A 25,948-nucleotide genomic window follows, 5' to 3' on the forward strand; every position below is an offset into this window, starting at 1 on the left:
ATGAACTCACAATGACCTGGAGAATCATAATGGCAGGTCAGCTTTAGCATTTAGAGAACTTTATTATGTTCTCTAAATGCTAAAGCTGACCTGCCATTATGATTCTCCAGGTCATTGCGAGTTCATAGAAACACAAAACATGTCAAACAGGTCAAAGCAAAACAGAAAAACAACTGTGGGATTGCACTTTTTTTGCTATTTCACCGCACTTTTAATTTGATATATTAAAATCAATGGTGTTGTTCAAAAGTACAACTCATCCCCCAAAAAACAAGTCCTCACATGGCCATAATGATGGAAAAATAAAAAAGTTATGGGAAGAAAGGGAGCGAAAAACAAAAAACGCAAAAACGAAAATACCTCCTGGGGTTAAGCAGTTAAGGACGAGAAAGGTGGGTGTATCTTCTGATGATGACCGTCATTTGGGGAGTGTTAGAGCCATATAATATTTGTGAGGTATTGATACCATCCATCGATACATTCATTGTATTTCCAAAAACAGTTGGTCTCATGTTTGTCTCCTTTCCACTCATTTGTGTATCACACATTCCTCCTTCCCCCCTTTTTTTTTTTGTTCCTGATCGATTTCTGATCCCTGTATTTTCTGATTCAGGTTGGTCTCTCTCTGATATATCTGTATATCGATCACTCTTATTAAATGGTTTTGCATTTCTAGTTTTTATCCCTTGTTTATAGATCTGTCTTGTCTCAGAATCGTTCAGGTCCCTGTTTCTGTTCCTTCAGTCCTCTCTTTCCAGTCTATCGAATTCTGGATCTCTGTAATTTCCCTGTCTAGTTGTTCATTAACCTTGTTAATATTCAGTTTTTCATAATTAAGTAAATGACTTTTATTAAATTTAAAATTAAAAAGTGATCAATAAGGTTGACTTTAAAATTTTCAAAAATGATCCCGTATTTTCCTTCTATTTAGATTAGATTTCCTATCACCTGCTGTAATTACCAATCTCTAGCAGTCTAGACTGATCGGCCACGGCTGCAGCCCTCGGGTATACAATAATCATAGGTAAGTATCAGTGTTATTGCTGTGCACAAGAATCTCTCCAGCAGCTAAAAATCAGTCATAGCCATCCCAACAAGTTTCGCCTTGACAGGCTTCCTCAGGGGGCTGGCGCTATGAGTTACAAAATGGTGCGTCCGACCTTTTAAAGTCTTTGTTCTATCATCATTTGCCCTCAAGTGGACCAAATGACTATCCTCTATTTCATATCCAATAAGAATCAAATGCCAAGCAACCGGTCACCACGCATCTACCTTAATACAAACATCCATTATTGGTTGCTCTTATGTATACTGAAGAATGATGGCGCAAAAATATTGTTTACACCCTTCCCTGAAAACAAACTTTTCCCGACCCCCAGAAAGCCTATCCAGTAGTGCGATTTGGGGCTCCACGAGGGGTTGCCCGAGAACCGAGGGCCTTAAACCTGAGGGCATCGCAAAACAACGGTGTGTAAATCTGCCACCTCTAGGCTGAGTTGCTGCAGTTGCCCTTCCAGAGCATCCACTGTGTCCACGATGGATCAAAAAGGTGTGGGCCAGTGTTAATGCTATGATGGTGTTGGGACTTTGGGAGCTAACCAGGTCCCTAGAAGTAGGCATGCCCTAGTCTATCCTTGTCCCCCAGATTACTCCTGAAGGTGAAGATGCCGTGTTCTCGTTCCTTGCTATGCTCCTATATCTACCCTGATCTGTCCCCTCCCACATCCAGGGTAGTGGGAAGCTGAAGTGTATAGGAACATACTAACTAGACAACCAAGTGGACAGGGATAAATTAAAATACTAACCATACAAAATACAGTCACCAAACAACAAAGTGGGAAACAGTGGAGTTAAATGAAGGAGAAATCAAATAGAAGAGGATGAGGATGTGTACACAGACAAATCTCAAGACCAATCTCCAAACGCTACCTCCAACCACAAACAACAACTCCAACTCCAGAACCAGGCAGTAAGAACAAACACTGGCAATCCCTAAGTTACAGAGGCAGCATATATAGCAGAATGGAGTGGCCAACACTGAACAGCTGAGACAATCCAAGTAGGAAATCTCTCTGAGGTCCAACTGAATAGATTAACCCATGCACTGCTAGCAAGGAAAAAAACTGCAGTGTTTAATACGATGATGAAGTGCTTCTAACAAGTGGTGGAGTTTGTGAAACCAGATACCGCAACTTGCTGGTCAACTGAAATGATGACAACGCACCAAAATAAGTGAAAAATTCAGTGCTGATTAATTTACTAATAAATTTCTTATTAAGGTCGGAGCTGAAGTTATCTAATCCAGAGCTCCGAGAGTATGTCATTGATATCAGACCGGTGGTGGTCCAAATCCCAGTAACCCCCACCAATCAGTCAATTACAGGGGCCGCAGCGCTCTAGAGAAGGCTCAGCTCCATTTAGAGGGCTTTGAATGGAACTGCAAGCTCAATCTCATTCACGCCAATGGAACTGGATTGGCAGTGCCACCCAAAGCCACTACACAATGCCACGAGTCCGACCTCCATTGGTATCATATTATTGATATGACTTGAGGATATTACATTTCCTTTTAAACGTTCCATGAAGAGAGTTCTGAGGGCAATTTCCCAAAAGCAAATCTTGAGAGTGATGTTTTCCTGGAGATGTGGCGATATAAGCCTGCATTATCCTGTCCTACAAAATGATGAATTCCTCCAAATCCCGAAACTATTGGCAAGTGTTCTGTGACGGAGCTTCACAGTTTATATCAAATGTCTTGGATCTCCGTTTCATACAGATTGACCAGGTATTGGTTGGACGGACCAACACTGTAGGCTGAGGTAGGTCTTCTGCTGGGGTGACTACTTTACGTAATCTCTGCAGTGAAATAAGTACAAGAACTTAGAGTCAAGTCAAATAATCACATCTGTCTTTCTATCCATTTGTCTCATTCCCTTACTGAATATAAGACAAAGGGTGGAGCAATAGGCGGCGTTTGTGTTATAGTAAGTACAGTCACTACAATGTCTTTATGGTAACGCTTTACCTCCTTCAAGGACCCTTCCGTCCTCAGGACTATATAGATGGCGTATAGAGGAATGCAGATCATAGAAGCGATGGACATAAGCCACCCGATGGCGTAACCCCACGGTGGATACATATAGTAGTTATTGTACTTCAAGGGAACATATCTGATTAATGAGAAGAGGAATGTTGCCTGCAGAGAAAAACAACCAATCAAAAATCAGGAAAGTGAGTCCTCGGGGGTGGAGTTTTTTTAAATATTGACACCACCCCTAATTTTGATTCTGTAACCTCTGTATATTATTTTTTACGCTTAACGACATGGGCGATGGACACTTGTGCATGCTGGAGGCTGAGACCCTTAGTGTACCTGAGAAAATGGCCACACAGGACCTCATCATGGCCCAATCAGGGTTTTTGGGGGCCCCTGGCCACAATTACTGTGATGAGCCCTGCTCTATTAGCGTCAATAATACTTCCATACAATATACAGTGTAATATCAGCTCGACAGGCAAAACACATAGCTATATGGTGCCCAAATAATGATCCCATACATAATACCGCCATACATGCAGTTTCTGCCAATCATCCTCACTTAGTTGGTGGAGGCACACGGGCAAGTCACAAAACTGTTGCCTCTTACCACACATACAGCCGGGGTCACAGCCACCCAACATATCTTCATCAGGGGCCACGGGCGGTACCCGATCATATCTTGTATGATGTCATAGAAGCGATTTGCCCCTACAAACATAAAGTGAAAAAGCAATACACGGATACAACTAAAGCTTAATATTCTTCATATTTTGTGTGTTGATTTCATTAACCCAATTTTCATTTTTGCACTATTTAATTTTTTTCCTCTTTTCCCAAGAGCCATAATGTTTTTATTTTTCGTCCACATGGCCATATTGGGGCTGTGTGACTTCGTGAGCAATTAAGGGCACATATGACATTTTGGTTACTTTTTATTGCATTTTTGGGAGAGGTGCTATGACTAAAAAATGCAAATTTGTCTTATTTAGGCCGGTTTCACATTAGCGCATTTTCAGCGCGCGCACGGCCGGGGGTAGCTCCGCCCCCGAGCCGGCTCTCTGCCCGGCGTGCCCGCCCCTTCCTTGTAGCGCCGCCTCCTAGCGGACAGCGGCGCCTGCGATCGGCGCACCCTATCTTTAGCATAGGGTGCGCCGATCGTGCGCAGGCCGTGCGCTAGTTGCGCTTTGACCTGCGCTGCGCACTTTTGACGGTGCGCCGTGCGCGCCAAAATCCGAAAAGTTTGATTTTGGCGCGCACGGCGCACCGTCAAAAGTGCGCAGCACAGGTCAAAGCGCAACTAGCGCACGGCCTGCGCACCCTATGCTAAAGATAGGGTGCGCCGATCGCAGGCGCCGCTGTCCGCTAGTAGGCGGCGCTACAAGCAAGGGGCGGGCACGCCGGGCAGAGAGCCGGCTCGGGGGCGGAGCTACCCCCGGCCGTGCGCGCGCTGAAAATGCGCTAATGTGAAACCGGCCTTACCACACAGATTAATTCATTTTATATTTTCATTGTATGGACTTTTTATGAGTGCAATGATAGTGAAAATGTTTTTTTTTATTTTCTAATTGCGGTAAATAAGTTGATTGAAACTTTTATATATTTTTTCACTTTTTTTAATTTTTCAATTTTCACTTTAAACCTGCAATTCTTTGTACTATATGCTATAATACTAGAAAATTGCACTGTATAATGAAATTGATGACATCCCATGAAGCCTGGCCACTAGCTGGGCTTCATGAATACCCCCGGCAGTAAGGCTGACTTGCATGCCCCTGACCATACTGGTATCTGCGTAGTATTAATACTCACCATACACCCATCCTATACAGATACACTCAGCTACCCCAAAAAAAAGGAGGCAGATTCCGCTGGAAGCAAAGTAGTCGAAGAGCTGGAATATGTATATTCCTCCCTGTAAAATATAGAGGGTTTCATGACGGCAGGAACTGGTGATCGTTTACATCCATTACCCTGTAGGTCACACAAGACTATGGCCCTGATTCATCACTTTCATTATTTTGGCATGTTTTTGTCTTCTCTTTCTGTTTTCCTCGGTGAACTTTGTGCCAACTTCTTCAAAATTGTGCAAGAGTTTCATTGAATTTTGTGTAAATTTAAATGTTTTATTTTGCTCTTTTGAGACTTTTTAGATGTCCTTTAAAGAGCATTGAAAAAGCTTGATGTTAGTCTTCAGCTATGTAAAAAGTAAAATTTAGATAAAAAAATAATTTCAGAAAATTGCAAATGATGAATTAGCTGAAAACCTCTGGATAATTAAACCATTTGAGCAAACCCGAAAAATTACAAGGACTGAAAAACGAGCTTGAAAATGGCGCAAAAGCCATAATGTATTTCACACTAAAAATAAAGATGCCTAAAATGAAAACAAGTATGAACAGCTCTAAAAACTCGGTTCAGCATTAGAAGAAAGCTGAAAATGTAGTTTCCAGAGAATTGGTGCAGCATAAGAGAAACACTGAGAGTATAAACTTTCCAATGAATATGTGCAGCATTAAAAGATACCTGAGCATATAAACTTTCCAGAGAATAGGTGCAGCGTGAGAAGAAACCTGAGAATCTAGGTTTTCAAGAAAATAGGTGCAGTATAAGAGAAAACCTTAGAATATACACTTTCCAGAAAAAAATGTGCAGGTTGAGATGATAACTGAGCACATAAAATTTAAAAGAATCAGTGCAGTATTAGATGAAACATGAGAATCTAGGCTTTCCAGAGAATCGGTGCAGCATGAGAGGAAACCTGAGAATATAGGTTTCCCAGGGAATAGGTGCAGCATGAGAGGAAGCCTAAAAATTAATCTTTCAAGAGAAGTGGTGCAGCATGAGAGGAAACGTAAACATGAAAAGACTCAAGAAAAGAGAATAATTATGTACGCTGGCTATGATATGTGAATCACCTGAGTAACAATAGACAGACCGAACAGGAAACAGACTACAGATATAATTAGGATAAGTATCTCCCTTCTGTACCCCTTACGCAGAACTGTGGGATAACGATCAATGATGGACAAGCAGAGAGCCTCGACGTAAATGAACTGTAAAAAGAGAAAAGTATCAGTATAAACTTATCTAAAACAGAAAAAATCCAACAACTTCCCACAAATGCTAAATTGTTTCCAAGTCCTTAGGAAAAGCCATGAAAGTTTGATTGTATGGGATGGATATTGCCATTTTGTCGACTCACTAGTCCACAGAATGCAATGGGAGAATTGATTAATCTATTTTTTCTCATAAATTCTCCATAAGTAAACCTTCAATCAGGATGCTGAACTTGACCTGCAACTGAATCTTGTTACATCAACCAAGTAATAAGATGTTACTTTGTATAATGAACATTACATAAAAGAGGAAAATACAGCTTCTATAAGGTTAGTTTGAAAAAGGAGGACATAGCTGTTTGTAAAGGAGGTAATCTCCAAAAGGAGGACAAAGCTGCTTGTAAAGGAGGTAATCTCCAAAAGGATGTAGCAGCTGCCTGTAAAGGTTTAATCTGAGTCATGTTTTTATATCTGGAGCCCTTTGTGTATATTAGGTACCTGACTGTCCAGCCCAAGGAGAATCACCATGATAAAGAAGAGAATGGACCAGAGCTGGGACACCGGCATCATCGTCACGGCCTTGGGATACACGATAAAAGCCAGACCAGGTCCTGTAATAAGTCACATAATTATCCCACATGTACACACACCGACCGCCATCCACAGGGCATGTCATATGCAACGTATAGAAAAAGAATTTGTCATGCATTCATCACCTCTTGAACACTTGTCACATCCATAGCTGTATTCATTATTCTGCTGTCTTCTTTTAAACAAACTGCAGTACACTCACATTAATATTCTATATAGAATTATTATTGGTGTTGTGAAAGAAGGGATGCAAATAAAGTCTTCTGGTTCATTCTGCTCCATAAAGTGCCAAAAAAAGGCTTAAGGAAGCAGTCTGTTATGTAGCAGGTAGGACGTTGTGTTTCTTATTGATTCCTACAAAGCTTGAATTCTTTCTTACCAGACTCAGCAACTTCAGATATTGGGACCCCCTGCTCCTGCGCCATGAAGCCCAAAACAGAGAAAATAGCAAAACCTCCCAAGAAGCTCGTCAAACTGTCAAAGAAGCACAAAATGACGCAATCCCTGCAATAATAAAAGCACAAAAAAATAAAAATAAATATTTACTTTAACTATTATTTTATTGTGAAATTGTATTAGCTTTTCATGACATTCAGCTGTGAGGTTACAAGGTTACATGACGTTTTAGGTCCTCTCCCCCCACGGCCCCCAAACCATTGACTGTGTAGTTGTATCACCACGTACACTTACCTATAGCAGTTGTAATTATAGGTGTTATAACTACCAATACCAATGGTGAACCCCATAGTGATAGCTAAGGAATAAAAGATCTGCGTCCCAGCGTCTATCCAGACCTACGGCAGAAAATATATTAGTTCTAAAATGTATACAAAGCTGCATGTGCAAAACTGTATTTATATGTAACCCAAATAAGAAAGAAACTGAACAATAATCAAAAGTAGAGGAATACTACTACTTATATCAGATAATATAATTGCTATAATACTACCCCCTATGTACAAGAATATAACTACTATAATACTGCCCCTATGTACAGGAATATAACTACTATAATACTGCCCCCTATGTACAAGAATATAACTACTATAATACTGCTCCTATGTACAAGAATATAACTACTATAATACTGCCCCCTATGTACAAGAATATAACTACTATAATACTGCCCCTATGTACAGGAATATAACTACTATAATACTGCCCCTATGTACAAGAATATAACTACTATAATACTACCCCCTATGTACAAGAATATAACTACTATAATACTGCCCCTATGTACAGGAATATAACTACTATAATACTGCCCCTATGTACAAGAATATAACTACTATAATACTGCTCCTATGTACAAGAATATAACTACTATAATACTGCCCCTATGTACAAGAATATAAGTACTATAATACGGCCCCTATGTACAAGAATATAACTACTATAATACTGCCCCCTATGTACAAGAATATAACTACTATAATACTGCCCCCTATGTACAAGAATATAACTACTATAATACTGCCCCCTATGTACAAGAATATAACTACTATAATACTGCCCCCTATGTACAAGAATATAACTACTATAATACTGCTCCTATGTACAAGAATATAACTACTATAATACTGCCCCCTATGTACAAGAATATAACTACTATAATACTGCCCCTATGTACAGGAATATAACTACTATAATACTGCCCCTATGTACAAGAATATAACTACTATAATACTACCCCCTATGTACAAGAATATAACTACTATAATACTGCCCCTATGTACAGGAATATAACTACTATAATACTGCCCCTATGTACAAGAATATAACTACTATAATACTGCTCCTATGTACAAGAATATAACTACTATAATACTGCCCCTATGTACAAGAATATAAGTACTATAATACGGCCCCTATGTACAAGAATATAACTACTATAATACTGCCCCCTATGTACAAGAATATAACTACTATAATACTGCCCCCTATGTACAAGAATATAACTACTATAATACTGCCCCCTATGTACAAGAATATAACTACTATAATACTGCCCCCTATGTACAAGAATATAACTACTATAATACTGCCCCTATGTGCAAGAATGTAAGTACTATAATACTGCCCCTATGTACAAGAGTATAACTACTATAATTCTGCCCCCTATGTACAAGAATAAAACTACTATAATACTGCTCCTATGTACAAGAATATAACTACTATAATACTGCCCCCTTATGTACAGGAAAATAACTACTATAATACTGCCCCTATGTACAAGAATATAACTACTATAATACTGCTCCTATGTACAAGAATATAACTACTATAATACTGCCCCCTATGTACAACAATATAACTACTATAATACTGCCCCTATGTACAAGAATATAACTACTATAATACTGTCCCTATGTACAAGAATATAACTACTATAATACTGCGCCTATGTACAAGAATATAACTACTATAATACTGCCCCTATGTACAAGAATATAACTACTATAATACGGCCCCTATGTACAAGAATACAACTACTATAATACTGCCCCCTATGTACAAGAATATAACTACTATAATACTGCCCTTATGTACAGGAATATAACTACTATAATACTGCCCCTATGTACAAGAATATAACTACTATAATACTGCTTCTGTGTACAAAAATATAACTACTATAATACTGCTCCTATGTACAAGACTATAACTACTATAATACTGCCCCCTATGTACAACAATATAACTACTATAATACTGCCCCCTATGTACAAGAATATAACTACTATAATACTGCTCCTATGTACAAGAATATAACTACTATAATACTGCCCCCTATGTACAACAATATAACTACTATAATACTGCCCCTATGTACAAGAATATAACTACTATAATACTGTCCCTATGTACAAGAATATAACTACTATAATACTGCGCCTATGTACAAGAATATAACTACTATAATACTGCCCCTATGTACAAGAATATAACTACTATAATACGGCCCCTATGTACAAGAATACAACTACTATAATACTGCCCCCTATGTACAAGAATATAACTACTATAATACTGCCCCTATGTACAAGAATATAACTACTATAATACTGCTTCTGTGTACAAAAATATAACTACTATAATACTGCTCCTATGTACAAGACTATAACTACTATAATACTGCCCCCTATGTACAACAATATAACTACTATAATACTGCCCCCTATGTACAAGAATATAACTACTATAATACTGCTCCTATGTACAAGAATATAACTACTATAATACTGCCCCCTATGTACAACAATATAACTACTATAATACTGCCCCTATGTACAAGAATATAACTACTATAATACTGTCCCTATGTACAAGAATATAACTACTATAATACTGCGCCTATGTACAAGAATATAACTACTATAATACTGCCCCTATGTACAAGAATATAACTACTATAATACGGCCCCTATGTACAAGAATACAACTACTATAATACTGCCCCCTATGTACAAGAATATAACTACTATAATACTGCCCTTATGTACAGGAATATAACTACTATAATACTGCCCCTATGTACAAGAATATAACTACTATAATACTGCTTCTGTGTACAAAAATATAACTACTATAATACTGCTCCTATGTACAAGACTATAACTACTATAATACTGCCCCCTATGTACAACAATATAACTACTATAATACTGCCCCCTATGTACAAGAATATAACTACTATAATACTGCTCCTATGTACAAGAATATAACTACTATAATACTGCCCCCTATGTACAAGAATATAACTACTATAATACTGCCCCTATGTACAAGAATATAACTACTATAATACTGCCCCTATGTTCAAGAATATAACTACTATAATACTTCCCCCTATGTACAACAATATAACTACTATAATACTGCCCCTATGTACAAGAATATAACTACTATAATACTGCCCCTATGTACAAGAATATAACTACTATAATACTTCCCCCTATGTACAACAATATAACTACTATAATACTGCTCCTATGTACAAGAATATAACTACTATAATACTGCCCTTATGTACAGGAATATAGCTACTATAATACTGCGCCTATGTACAAGAATATAACTACTATAATACTGAGAAAAAAATAAGACCATAAAATCCATTTTTCTTTTATTCCATCACTTCCAGTAAGATAAAAGCAATTATGTCATAGTCCAGAACATTAAAATCAAACGCGTCTCAACGCAAAACCGTGCGTCTTAATCATTGGCAATCATTGGAATAAAAGAAAAATGGATTTTATGGACTTACAGCGCTGGACTTATTTTTTATTTTTTCTAAGTTCTGAGAACTTGCTGCACAACAGGATCCGTGCGCTCCAGGAGGAGGTGAGCAGACACTAAACTTTTTTTGTATACTATAATACTGCTCGTGTGTACAAAAATATAACTACTATAATACTGCCCCTATTTATAAGAATATAACTACTATAATACTGCCCCCTATGTACAAGAATATAACTACTATATTACTGCTCCTATGTACAAGAATATAACTACTATAATACTGCCCCTATGTACAAGAATATAACTACTATAATACTGCCCCTATGTACAAGAATATAACTACTATAATACTGCCCCTATGTACAAGAATATAGCTACTATAATACTGCCCCTATGTACAAGAATATAACTACTATAATACTGCCCCTATGTACAAGAATATAACTACTATAATACTGCCCCTATGTACAAGAATATAACTACTATAATACTGCCCCTATGTACAAGAATATAACTACTATAATACTGCCCCTATGTACAAGAATATAACTACTATAATACTGCCCCTATGTACAAGAATATAGCTACTATAATACTGCCCCTATGTACAAGAATATAACTACTATAATACTGCCCCTATGTACAAGAATATAACTACTATAATACTGCCCCTATGTACAAGAATATAACTACTATAATACTGCTATGTACAAGAATATAACTACTATAATACTGCCCCCTATATACAAGAATATAACTACTATAATACTGCCCCTATGTACAAGAATATAACTACTATAATACTGCCCCCTATGTACAAGAATATAACTGCTATAATACTGCCCCTATGTACAAGAATATAACTACTATAATACTGCTCCTCTGTACAAGAATATAACTACTATAATACAATTATTCCTTATAATAAATACAATGTGTAGATCCCGACGATAGAGCAGATGCTCTCGCCTCCCTGGTTTAGGTCATTGCTCACCTGCGGGTCCTTTAGTCGAGAAGTATCTGGTTTTAAATAGAACAAGATGCCGTTAGAAGCCCCGGGCAGTGTGACGCCGCGGATCAGCAGGATGATTAGCATCACGTAGGGAAATGTTGAAGTAAAGTACACAACCTGCGAACGGCAGAACAAGAGGTGCCAAAATGGAAGAAATTAATATTTTTCTGTTTTTTTCTGGAAAATCTAATTTGCAAGTTATAACATTTACACATGGTTTGTTGCACACAGGATGAAGCTGCTGATTGTCCTGACCAAACATTCCAGGATTTTCCTAGAAGATCTATTCCAAGATTATAATTAAAAAGATTTTTCTGAGCTTGAGTTATATATATCATCAATATCAGATCGGTGAGCGGAGACGTCCGGGACCCCAACCATCATCATCTGCATTGGCCAGATGTGAACATTGGTGCTGTGTAGTGGCCGCTCCTGGGTACTGGAGATCAGCCCATAGGTAATCTAATATTGGCTCTCACATCCACCACGTTCTACATTTACACCTTTTTTGCACTCACCTTTCCAGTGGTTTTTACTCCTTTCCAGATACAGAAGTAACAGATGATCCAGCCAAGTAGAAGACACAGGGCGAGCTCCCATCGAATTGATCCAATGTTCTCAATGCCGTCTGTGAGACCCAGAGTCCGTCTCCTGAGGAGATCAATAAATGGAGATCATCGAAAGTAATGAAGCCGCGACAGTGAGAATCTGCGGGACGGAGGCTGCCGTCATCTTCACCGTCAGTTGCAGAAGGAACATGACCAGAAGGGCCAGAAGGAGTCAGGAGACAAGAATGGTGTCACCAATGCACTGGGCCAACAAATTGTCCCAGGGGGCTACGAGGAGACACAGGTAACTAGGAGGGTTTTTTACACTGAAGATATATCAGTGTGGAGGGCACCGGGGTGGTTGAGTTGGGCTGGGATGTTTGTACCGAAAATGATTGACTTACTCCCAAAATTCCACTTCTGGACTTGTGTGGTTCATGGTGCGGCTCCAATTTTCTCCCTTGTGAGTGAATTCCATGCAATTTTCTGAGAAGAAGAAAATGTAATAAAATATTCCCATAAAGACGATTAGACAACACCAAGTCATTGTCGGAACATAGCGTTAGCCAAAATGTAGGATTTAGGTAAGTAACTCCCTGGCTCTATCACCTGTCGCTCCAGATCATGCCAGAATAAGATGTGATGACCACGACAGCCTGGCAGAGACCACCACAGCACCAAGAAGACCACCAGAAGAGCAGAAGTGACAAGTTAGAACCAGTGAAAGTACGGTATGTTATAGAAGAAGCATATTGAAAAGAATTTTGGAAAGTTGGACAGCCCCTTCATCTTAGAAACTGCTTGGAAGTTCTCTCGTCCTGCCCCTACGTAATTTACATTATTTTTCATGGTGTGATGTGTACTAAGGCTACTTTCACACTTGCTTTGTTTTGCAGGCCGTTTTTCCCGCAAAAAAACGCATGGAAAAAACGCATACAAACGCATACAAATGCTGCGTTTTTTTCAAGCATTTTTATGAGCATGCATGAAAAAAACGCAGCGTTTTTATGCATTTGTATGCGTTTTTAATGCGCTTTTACCGCGTTTGCGGTTTTTTCCAACATTAGTTGGCCCCTCACACTAACCCAAAACATGACTTTACTAACCCTAACCCTTAACCAAACCCTACTAACCCTAACCCTTAACCAAACCCTACTAACCCTAACCCTAAACCCTAACTAACCCTAAACACTAACCCTTAACCAAACCATGCTAATCCTAACCCAAACCCTAACCCTAACCCCCCTTAACTAACCCTAACTCTAACCCAAACCCCTAATTTCCATTGTCTAACCAATGGTCAACAAAAAAACGCATGCGCAAAAAAACGCATACATGAGCATGCCAATGCGCACATATGCACACCCATAGACTTATAATGGGTGTCTTGCTGTAAAAAAAAGCATTGCGCGCGCATGCATCTTTTTGAGGCAAGTCGGACGCCCAAAAAATGCAACAGGATGCATTTTGTGCGCCCGAGTGCACACCACAAAAAAACGCATGCGCGTAAAAACGCATACAAACGCATGTGTATGCGCACATAAGCGCATCCCATGCAAAATATAGGGAAAAAAGCGCATGCGTTTTTTAGCGCTAAAATACAGCGCAAAAAAACGCAAGTGTGAAACCAGCCTTAATACTGTTTTCTTTGCAGGTTCTCCAACATCAGTTCACAATACTCTACGGGTAAGGATGTTGCAGCCTTCTTGGCTGTCAATTGTAGAGGGAGCCTGAGAAGTAGGTTCAGAAGCTGCAAGATGTCCATGCCACAGTACTGCGATGGGGCTGGATGAAGTTGGACGGCTACATTTGTTTTGTCTGCTGGGAGATGTAGATAAGTGAAGTGGTTAGACCCCAATAAGAGTATGGATCAGCTGCTCCACTGGAACCAGGGTGGGGCGAGTGGAGCGCCTATTGCTGAGTCCAGTTAGGTCTATGATATAGTATATGCTAGAGATATAGGATTAATGTGGAGACGAAGCTTCGTAGACCGTGAGATCATGGTTTGGACAAAGACCATTGGTGCCCATAAAATCGGAATCTGGGCACAGCTAGGATTCCTAATAATTGGGTCTAGGGGTAGAAGAACTGGGACCCTTGATGGAGGTTAGTGCCCTCAAGAGTTGGTTGAGGTTTTTCTTTAAAGGAAACTAATCGCGAGCGATACATCCCTGAAAAAAGTACAAGTGGCCACTGACTGCAGCCTAGGCTCTAGATACCTGTGTTCCAGGTGTTGTTGCAGCTGGCCCAGGGCAGACGAGAGACAAATGAGTTGAAAAGGTAAAAAAACGACCATGCCAATATTATGATATAGTAGATATTGACCAGGAATGACATTACCATCGTGCCATATCCAATGCCTGCAAAAGAAGAGAAGAAAGAAAATCAGCACAAGATCGACTTCTCCAATGAGGGATTTGCGTCCAGGATTTTTAATGGCTTCTGGATCCGGCATTTATTATTTTCACGTCAGGTCGTTCTTCACATTCTGTCCTGCTTGTGTTTATTGTCCCAAAAGTCTCTTAAAATTACTTGACCTCGGCTATGTGAAATGGTTACTACCATCTGGAAAATCTCTACTAGATGGAAGCTCCATTTCTGAGTTCCTCATCTGTTTTGAGAAAAGTGGCGCAAGTCTCCACTGACAGTGGCATAAAATAGGACCCTGTTTTTCTGGATACGTATGGGTCCCAGACCTGAATCTAGAAAATGGGACTTTGTCAGTGGAGCAGTGGCCGTGCATGCGAGGTTCTCAGCATTAGCGTTTCCATTTTCCGCATGTGCTGCCATTTCTATAGGATTATGCAATTTGCCCCCAATATTGAGAAAGATGTGGGTCCCCGCACTAAACTCTCCACAAACATAACTCACATCTAGAGAATGGGGTATGGTCAGTGGAGAGTCAGCTATGCATGTGCTTTTCCCTCTAGTTACTTGTGTGATATTTCCAATTTCACACATATACTGTAACTTCACCACTGACAGGGTTGTACGATGTGGCTCCTATCTCAGGGTAGATGTAGGTCCCACCTGTGGACCTGCAATAACAATGACCCACATCTAATCAATGCTTTATCAGGGTACAGTCAGCTGCGAATGTGCAGTTTTCTCCAGTCACTTGTAGAATATTTTCATTTTTGTGCATATGAGGCCACAGCTTCACTAACAAGACTGGGCCATGAGGCTCCAATCTCCCAGTAGTGGACGTCCCATAAAAATGTCCCGTACCTAGAGAATGGAACCTTGTCAGTAAATGGGCATCTGCACGTTGGCAGGGTAGAGTCAGCTGTGAAGGAGCAGTTTTTCTCTATTCTCTTGTGGTGTGATAGTCCCATTTATGCCAGGCCACTGCTCCACTAAGGTTGTGCCACGAGGCCCCGTTCTCCCAGCAGTGGACGTCCCATAAAAATGACCCAAACCTAACGAATGAAGCTTTGTCAGTAGAGCGGTAACTGCGCATGCGCGGCCTCTTCTCCACTAACTGCTCAACCAAACCCCGCTCTTAAGATGGATGTGAGTCACGACGGTGGATATGCTAGAAATGTCCCACATGGAAAACCCCTTTAAAGGGATATTTCTGAAGACAGCAGTGCACCTACAGGATCTGTTGGATCTCTTTTGGAATGTAAGAAGGTTCTCTGGCGGAACACCACTTCTTCCTCCCAAAATGTTCTTTTAGCCGTGAGAAATGGCAGCAGCAGATTACACCCAGTATATCCTCCACCAGTATAACCAGTCCAACTGCAGCTTGTTCCCAGGTCTGATCCGCACTGAGACTGACATGTATGAAGAAGAATTGGAGCAGATCATTGTCTACAGGACTTACCGGAAAGCAAGGGGCAGATTTTAATCCACGCAGTGACCGGCCCCTGAGTAGTGTATTGACCCAGTGCAATCTCAAGGAAGAAGATGGGAATGCCGCATGTGACTAGAAATATAAGGTATGGGATGAAAAATGCCCCTACGGAATGAAAGGGACAAATAATTAAAAAAAGAAATAAAAACTTTTCCTTTAAACACGTTATTCCCCTACTTACATTCAGAGCTGCACTCACACATTGCTGGCTTCCTGTTAGCGCTCAGGCGCCAAATCCACAAAAGTTACTGCTGCCCCCTGATGGATCATTGTCTTTACAGAACATGTCAGCACAATGATGATGGATTCCAACTGGTGGTCTGCAGAATTAGGAGTACAGCTCTGGATGTGGATGGAGGGAGTTATTATTATGAATACAGCTCTGTATGTGGATGGAGGGTGTTATTATTATGAATACAGCTCTGGATGTGGATGGAGGGATTTATTATTATGAATACAGCTCTGGATGTGGATGGAGGTAGTTATTATGAGTACAGCTCTGGATGTGGATGGAGGAATTTATTATTATGAATACAGCTCTGGATGTGGATGGAGGGAGTTATTATTATGAGTACAGCTCTGGATGTGGATGGAGGGAGTTATTATTATGAGTACAGCTCTGGATGTGGATGGAGGGAGTTATTATGAGTACAGCTCTGGATGTGGATGGAGGGAGTTATTATTATGAGTACAGCTCTGGATGTGGATGGAGGGAGTTATTATTATGAATACAGCTCTGGATGTGGATGGAGGGATTTATTATTATGAGTTCAACTCTGGATGTGAATGGAGGGAGTTATTATTATGAGTACAGCTCTGGATGTGGATGGAGGGAGTTATTATTATGAGTACAGCTCTGGATGTGGATGGAGGGAGTTATTATTATGAGTACAGCTCTGGATGAGGATGGAGGGATTTATTATTATGAGTACAGCTCTGGATGTGGATGGCGGGAGTTATTATGAGTAGAGCTCTGGATGTGGATGGAGGGAGTTATTATGAGTAGAGCTCTGGATGTGGATGGAGGGAGTTATTATTATGAGTACAGCTCTGGATGTGGATGGAGGGAGTTATTATTATGAGTTCAGCTCTGGATGTGGATGGAGGGAGTTATTATTATGAGTACAGCTCTGGATGTGGATGGAGGAATTTATTATTATGAGTACAGCTCTGGATGTGGATGGAGGGAGTTATTACTATGAGTACAGCTCTGGATGTGGATGGAGGGAGTTATTATTATGAGTACAGCTCTGGATGTGGATGGAGGGAGTTATTATTATGAGTACAGCTCTCGATGTGGATGGAGGGAGTTATTATGAGTACAGCTCTGGATGTGGATGGAGGAATTTATTATTATGAGTACAGCTCTGGATGTGGATGGAGGGAGTTATTATTATGAGTACAGCTCTGGATGTGGATGGAGGGTGTTATTATGAATACAGCTCTGGATGTGGATGGAGGGATTTATTATTATGAATACAGCTCTGGATGTGGATGGAGGTAGTTATTATTATGAATACAGCTCTGGATGTGGATGGAGGAATTTATTATTATGAATACAGCTCTGGATGTGGATGGAGGGAGTTATTATTATGAATCCAGCTCTGGATGTGGATGGAGGGAGTTATTATTATGAGTACAGCTCTGGATGTGGATGGAGGGAGTTATTATTATGAGTACAGCTCTGGATGTGGATGGAGGGAGTTATTATTATGAATACAGCTCTGGATGTGGATGGAGGGAGTTATTATTATGAGTACAGCTCTGAATGTGGATGGAGGAAGTTATTATTATGAGTACAGCTCTGGATGTGGATGGAGGGAGTTATTATTATGAATACAGCTCTGGATGTGGATGGAGGGAGTTATTATTATGAATACAGCTCTGGATGTGGATGGAGGAATTTATTATTATGAGTACAGCTCTGGATGTGGATGGAGGGAGAGATTATGAATACAGCTCTGGATGTGGATGGAGGGAGTTATTATTATGATTACAGCTCTGGATGTGGATGGAGGGAGTTATTATGAGTACAGCTCTGGATGTGGATGGAGGGAGTTTTTATTTTGAGTACAGCTCTGGATGTGGATGGAGGGACTTATTATTATGAGTTCAGCTCTGGATGTGGATGGAGGAATTTATTATTATGAGTACAGCTCAGGATGTTGATGGAGGGTGTTATTATTATGAATACAGCTCTGGATGTGGATGGAGGTAGTTATTATTATGAATACAGCTCTGGATGTGGATGGAGGAATTTATTATTATGAATACAGCTCTGGATGTGGATGGAGGGAGTTATTATTATGAGTACAGCTCTGGATGTGGATGGAGGGAGTTATTATTATGAGTACAGCTCTGGATGTGGATGGAGGGATTTATTATTATGAGTACAGCTCTGGATGAGGATGGAGGGATTTATTATTATGAGTACAGCTCTGGATGTGGATGGAGGGAGTTATTATTATGAGTAGAGCTCTGGATGTGGATGGAGGGAGTTATTATTATGAGTAGAGCTCTGGATGTGGATGGAGGGAGTTATTATTATGAGTACAGCTCTGGATGTGGATGGAGGGAGTTATTATTATGAGTTCAGCTCTGGATGTGGATGGAGAGAGTTATTATTATGAGTACAGCTCTGGATGTGGATGGAGGAATTTATTATTATGAGTACAGCTCTGGATGTGGATGGAGGGAGTTATTATTATGAGTACAGCTCTGGATGTGGATGGAGGGAGTTATTATTATGAGTACAGCTCTGGATGTGGATGGAGGGAGTTATTATTATGAGTACAGCTCTGGATGTGGATGGAGGGAGTTATTATTATGAGTACAGCTCTCGATGTGGATGGAGGGAGTTATTATGAGTACAGCTCTGGATGTGGATGGAGGAATTTATTATTATGAGTACAGCTCTGGATGTGGATGGAGGGAGTTATTATTATGAGTACAGCTCTGGATGTGGATGGAGGGTGTTATTATTATGAATACAGCTCTGGATGTGGATGGAGGGATTTATTATTATGAATACAGCTCTGGATGTGGATGGAGGTAGTTATTATTATGAATACAGCTCTGGATGTGGATGGAGGAATTTATTATTATGAATACAGCTCTGGATGTGGATGGAGGGAGTTATTATTATGAATACAGCTCTGGATGTGGATGGAGGGAGTTATTATTATGAGTACAGCTCTGGATGTGGATGGAGGGAGTTATTATTATGAGTACAGCTCTGGATGTGGATGGAGGGAGTTATTATTATGAATACAGCTCTGGATGTGGATGGAGGGAGTTATTATTATGAGTACAGCTCTGAATGTGGATGGAGGAAGTTATTATTATGAGTACAGCTCTGGATGTGGATGGAGGGAGTTATTATTATGAATACAGCTCTGGATGTGGATGGAGGGAGTTATTATTATGAATACAGCTCTGGATGTGGATGGAGGAATTTATTATTATGAGTACAGCTCTGGATGTGGATGGAGGGAGAGATTATGAATACAGCTCTGGATGTGGATGGAGGGAGTTATTATGATTACAGCTCTGGATGTGGATGGAGGGAGTTATTATGAGTACAGCTCTGGATGTGGATGGAGGGAGTTTTTATTTTGAGTACAGCTCTGGATGTGGATGGAGGGACTTATTATTATGAGTTCAGCTCTGGATGTGGATGGAGGAAATTATTATTATGAGTACAGCTCAGGATGTTGATGGAGGGTGTTATTATTATGAATACAGCTCTGGATGTGGATGGAGGTAGTTATTATTATGAATACAGCTCTGGATGTGGATGGAGGAATTTATTATTATGAATACAGCTCTGGATGTGGATGGAGGGAGTTATTATTATGAGTACAGCTCTGGATGTGGATGGAGGGAGTTATTATTATGAGTACAGCTCTGGATGTGGATGGAGGGAGTTTTTATTTTGAGTACAGCTCTGGATGTGGATGGAGGGACTTATTATTATGAGTTCAGCTCTGGATGTGGATGGAGGAATTTATTATTATGAGTACAGCTCAGGATGTTGATGGAGGGTGTTATTATGAATACAGCTCTGGATGTGGATGGAGGTAGTTATTATTATGAATACAGCTCTGGATGTGGATGGAGGAATTTATTATTATGAATACAGCTCTGGATGTGGATGGAGGGAGTTATTATTATGAATCCAGCTCTGGATGTGGATGGAGGGAGTTATTATTATGAGTACAGCTCTGGATGTGGATGGAGGGAGTTATTATTATGAATACAGCTCTGGATGTGGATGGAGGGAGTTATTATTATGAGTACAGCTCTGAATGTGGATGGAGGAAGTTATTATTATGAGTACAGCTCTGGATGTGGATGGAGGGAGTTATTATTATGAATACAGCTCTGGATGTGGATGGAGGGAGTTATTATTATGAATACAGCTCTGGATGTGGATGGAGGAATTTATTATTATGAGTACAGCTCTGGATGTGGATGGAGGGAGAGATTATGAATACAGCTCTGGATGTGGATGGAGGGAGTTATTATTATGATTACAGCTCTGGATGTGGATGGAGGGAGTTATTATGAGTACAGCTCTGGATGTGGATGGAGGGAGTTATTATTATGAGTACAGCTCTGGATGTGGATGAGGGGTTTATTATTATGAGTACAGCTCTGGATGTGGATGGAGGAATTTATTATTATGAGTACAGCTCTGGATGTGGATGGAGGGAGTTATTATTATGAGTACAGCTCTGGATGTGGATGGAGGGAGTTATTATTATGAGTACAGCTCTCGATGTGGATGGAGGGAGTTATTATTATGAGTACAGCTCTGGATGTGGATGGAGGAATTTATGAGTACAGCTCTGGATGTGGATGGAGGGTGTTATTATTATGAATACAGCTCTGGATGTGGATGGAGGGATTTATTATTATGAATACAGCTCTGGATGTGGATGGAGGTAGTTATTATTATGAATACAGCTCTGGATGTGGATGGAGGAATTTATTATTATGAATACAGCTCTGGATGTGGATGGAGGGAGTTATTATTATGAATCCAGCTCTGGATGTGGATGGAGGGAGTTATTATTATGAGTACAGCTCTGGATGTGGATGGAGGGAGTTATTATTATGAGTACAGCTCTGGATGTGGATGGAGGGAGTTATTATTATGAATACAGCTCTGGATGTGGATGAAGGGAGTTATTATGAGTACAGCTCTGAATGTGGATGGAGGAAGTTATTATTATCAGTACAGCTCTGGATGTGGATGGAGGGAGTTATTATTATGAATCCCGCTCTGGATGTGGATGGAGGGAGTTATTATTATGAGTACAGCTCTGGATGTGGATGGAGGGAGTTATTATTATGAGTACAGCTCTGGATGTGGATGGAGGGTGTTATTATTATGAATACAGCTCTGGATGTGGATGGAGGGATTTATTATTATGAATACAGCTCTGGATGTGGATGGAGGGTGTTATTATTATGAATACAGCTCTGGATGTGGATGGAGGAATTTATTATTATGAATACAGGTCTGGATGTGGATGGAGGGAGTTATTATTATGAATCCAGCTCTGGATGTGGATGGAGGGAGTTATTATTATGAGTACAGCTCTGGATGTGGATGGAGGGAGTTATTATTATGAGTACAGCTCTGGATGTGGATGGAGGGAGTTATTATTATGAATACAGCTCTGGATGTGGATGAAGGGAGTTATTATGAGTACAGCTCTGAATGTGGATGGAGGAAGTTATTATTATCAGTACAGCTCTGGATGTGGATGGAGGGAGAGATTATGAATACAGCTCTGGATGTGGATGGAGGGAGTTATTATGAGTACAGCTCTGGATGTGGATGGTGGAATTTATTATTATGAGTACAGCTCTAGATGTGGATGGAGGGAGAGATTATGAATACAGCTCTGGATGTGGATGGAGGGAGTTTTTATTTTGAGTACAGCTCTGGATGTGGATGGAGGGAGTTATTATTATGAGTACAGCTCTGAATGTGGATGGAGGAAGTTATTATTATGAGTACAGCTCTGGATGTGGATGGAGGGAGTTATTATTATGAATACAGCTCTGGATGTGGATGGAGGGAGTTATTATTATGAATACAGCTCTGGATGTGGATGGAGGAATTTATTATTATGAGTACAGCTCTGGATGTGGATGGAGGGAGAGATTATGAATACAGCTCTGGATGTGGATGGAGGGAGTTATTATGAGTACAGCTCTGGATGTGGATGGAGGGAGTTTTTATTTTGAGTACAGCTCTGGATGTGGATGGAGGGAGTTATTATTATGAGTACAGCTCTGGATGTGGATGAGGTGTTTATTATTATGAGTTCAGCTCTGGATGTGGATGGAGGGAGTTATTATTATGAGTACAGCTCTGGATGTGGATGGAGGGATTTATTATTATGAGTTCAGCTCTGGATGTGGATGGAGGGAGTTATTATTATGAGTTCAGCTCTGGATGTGGATGGAGGGAGTTATTATTATGAGTACAGCTCTGGATGTGGATGGAGGGAGTTATTATTATGAATACAGCTCTGGATGTGGATGGAGGGATTTATTATTATGAGTACAGCTCTGGATGTGGATGGAGGGAGTTATTATGAGTACAGCTCTGGATGTGGATGGAGGGAGTTATTATTATGAATACAGCTCTGGATGTGGATGGAGGGATTTATTATTATGAGTACAGCTCTGGATGTGGATGGAGGGAGTTATTATTATTATGAGTACAGCTCTGGATGTGGATGGAGGGAGTTATTATTATGAATACAGCTCTGGATGTGGATGGAGAGATTTATTATTATGAGTTCAGCTCTGGATGTGGATGGAGGGAGTTATTATTATGAGTACAGCTCTGGATGTGGATGGAGGGATTTATTATTATGAGTTCAGCCCTGGATGTGGATGGAGGGAGTTATTATTATGAATACAGCTCTGGATGTGGATGGAGGGAGTTATTATTATGAGTACAGCTCTGGATGTGGATGGAGGGAGTTATTATTATGAGTACAGCTCTGGATGTTGATGGAGGGATTTATTATTATGAGTTCAGCTCTGGATGTGGATGGAGTTATTATTATGAATACAGCTCTGGATGTGGATGGAGTTATTATTATGAGTACAGCTCTGGATGTGGATGGAGGGAGTTATTATTTTGAGTACAGCTCTGGATGTGGATGGAGGAATTTATTATTATGAGTACAGCTCTGGATGTGGATGGAGGGAGTTATTATTATGAGTACAGCTCTGGATGTGGATGGAGGGATTTATTATTATGAGTTCAGCTCTGGATGTGGATGGAGGGAGTTATTATTATGAATACAGCTCTGGATGTGGATGGAGGGAGTTATTATGAATACAGCTCTGGATGTGGATGGAGGAATTTATTATTATGAATACAGCTCTGGATGTGGATGGAGGAATTTATTATTATGAGTACAGCTCTGGATGTGGATGGAGGGAGTTATTATTATGAGTACAGCTCTGGATGTGGATGGAGGGATTTATTATTATGAGTTCAGCTCTGGATGTGGATGGAGGGATTTATTATTATGAGTACAGCTCTGGATGTGGATGGAGGGATTTATTATTATGAGTTCAGCTCTGGATGTGGATGGAGGGAGTTATTATTATGAATACAGCTCTGGATGTGGATGGAGGGAGTTATTATGAATACAGCTCTGGATGTGGATGGAGGAATTTATTATTATGAGTACAGCTCTGGATGTGGATGGAGGAATTTATTATTATGAGTACAGCTCTGGATGTGGATGGAGGGAGTTATTATTATGAGTACAGCTCTGGATGTGGATGGAGGGATTTATTATTATGAGTTCAGCTCTGGATGTGGATGGAGGGAGTTATTATTATGAGTACAGCTCTGGATGTGGATGGAGGGAGTTATTATTATGAATACAGCTCTGGATGTGGATGGAGAGATTTATTATTATGAGTTCAGCTCTGGATGTGGATGGAGGGATTTATTATTATGAGTTCAGCCCTGGATGTGGATGGAGGGAGTTATTATTATGAATACAGCTCTGGATGTGGATGGAGGGAGTTATTATTATGAGTACAGCTCTGGATGTGGATGGAGGGAGTTATTATTATGAGTACAGCTCTGGATGTTGATGGAGGGATTTATTATTATGAGTTCAGCTCTGGATGTGGATGGAGGGAGTTATTATTATGAATACAGCTCTGGATGTGGATGGAGGGAGTTATTATTATGAGTACAGCTCTGGATGTGGATGGAGGGAGTTATTATTTTGAGTACAGCTCTGGATGTGGATGGAGGAATTTATTATTATGAGTACAGCTCTGGATGTGGATGGAGGGAGTTATTATTATGAGTACAGCTCTGGATGTGGATGGAGGGATTTATTATTATGAGTTCAGCTCTGGATGTGGATGGAGGGAGTTATTATTATGAATACAGCTCTGGATGTGGATGGAGGGAGTTATTATGAATACAGCTCTGGATGTGGATGGAGGAATTTATTATTATGAGTACAGCTCTGGATGTGGATGGAGGAATTTATTATTATGAGTACAGCTCTGGATGTGGATGGAGGGAGTTATTATTATGAGTACAGCTCTGGATGTGGATGGAGGGATTTATTATTATGAGTTCAGCTCTGGATGTGGATGGAGGGATTTATTATTATGAGTACAGCTCTGGATGTGGATGGAGGGATTTATTATTATGAGTTCAGCTCTGGATGTGGATGGAGGGAGTTATTATTATGAATACAGCTCTGGATGTGGATGGAGGGAGTTATTATGAATACAGCTCTGGATGTGGATGGAGGAATTTATTATTATGAGTACAGCTCTGGATGTGGATGGAGGAATTTATTATTATGAGTACAGCTCTGGATGTGGATGGAGGGAGTTATTATGAGTACAGCTCTGGATGTGGATGGAGGGATTTATTATTATGAGTTCAGCTCTGGATGTGGATGGAGGGAGTTATTATTATGATTACAGCTCTGGATGTGGATGGAGGGAGTTATGAGTACAGCTCTGGATGTGGATGGAGGGAGTTATTATTATGAGTACAGCTCTGGATGTGGATGAGGGGTTTATTATTATGAGTACAGCTCTGGATGTGGATGGAGGAATTTATTATTATGAGTACAGCTCTGGATGTGGATGGAGGGAGTTATTATTATGAGTACAGCTCTAGATGTGGATGGAGGGAGTTATTATTATGAGTACAGCTCTGGATGTGGATGGAGGGAGTTATTATTATGAGTACAGCTCTCGATGTGGATGGAGGGAGTTATTATTATGAGTACAGCTCTGGATGTGGATGGAGGAATTTATTACTATGAGTACAGCTCTGGATGTGGATGGAGGGTGTTATTATTATGAATACAGCTCTGGATGTGGATGGAGGGATTTATTATTATGAATACAGCTCTGGATGTGGATGGAGGTAGTTATTATTATGAATACAGCACTGGATGTGGATGGAGGAATTTATTATTATGAATACAGCTCTGGATGTGGATGGAGGGAGTTATTATTATGAATCCAGCTCTGGATGTGGATGGAGGGAGTTATTATTATGAGTACAGCTCT

The 25,948-nt window shown here is 40.2% G+C and overlaps 1 protein-coding gene across 2 annotated transcripts in view; it reads right to left on the bottom strand.

Moving 5' to 3' along the window:
• Window positions 1-2,229: 2,229 nt before the first annotated feature.
• The window catches only part of LOC141048516 (sodium- and chloride-dependent betaine transporter-like), a 35,809-nt gene continuing 12,090 nt past the window's right edge, over window positions 2,230-25,948 (bottom strand). For both annotated transcript variants that reach the window (XM_073544191.1, XM_073544192.1), the window contains 13 exons: window positions 16,319-16,453; window positions 14,712-14,852; window positions 12,897-12,978; window positions 12,463-12,595; window positions 11,927-12,061; window positions 7,378-7,481; window positions 7,067-7,191; window positions 6,595-6,707; window positions 5,956-6,093; window positions 4,850-4,952; window positions 3,648-3,748; window positions 3,026-3,196; window positions 2,230-2,856 (listed from right to left, as the gene is read on the bottom strand). In XM_073544191.1, the coding sequence (XP_073400292.1) occupies window positions 2,707-2,856; window positions 3,026-3,196; window positions 3,648-3,748; window positions 4,850-4,952; window positions 5,956-6,093; window positions 6,595-6,707; window positions 7,067-7,191; window positions 7,378-7,481; window positions 11,927-12,061; window positions 12,463-12,595; window positions 12,897-12,978; window positions 14,712-14,852; window positions 16,319-16,453 (1,631 nt within the window). In that variant the 3' untranslated portion in view covers window positions 2,230-2,706. The remainder of the gene's footprint in view (window positions 2,857-3,025; window positions 3,197-3,647; window positions 3,749-4,849; window positions 4,953-5,955; window positions 6,094-6,594; window positions 6,708-7,066; window positions 7,192-7,377; window positions 7,482-11,926; window positions 12,062-12,462; window positions 12,596-12,896; window positions 12,979-14,711; window positions 14,853-16,318; window positions 16,454-25,948) is intronic.

Source organism: Dendrobates tinctorius, unplaced genomic scaffold (assembly GCF_039654945.1).
Source record: "Dendrobates tinctorius isolate UK_male_01 unplaced genomic scaffold, ASM3965494v1 ptg000136l, whole genome shotgun sequence".
Lineage (NCBI taxonomy): Eukaryota > Metazoa > Chordata > Amphibia > Anura > Dendrobatidae > Dendrobates > Dendrobates tinctorius.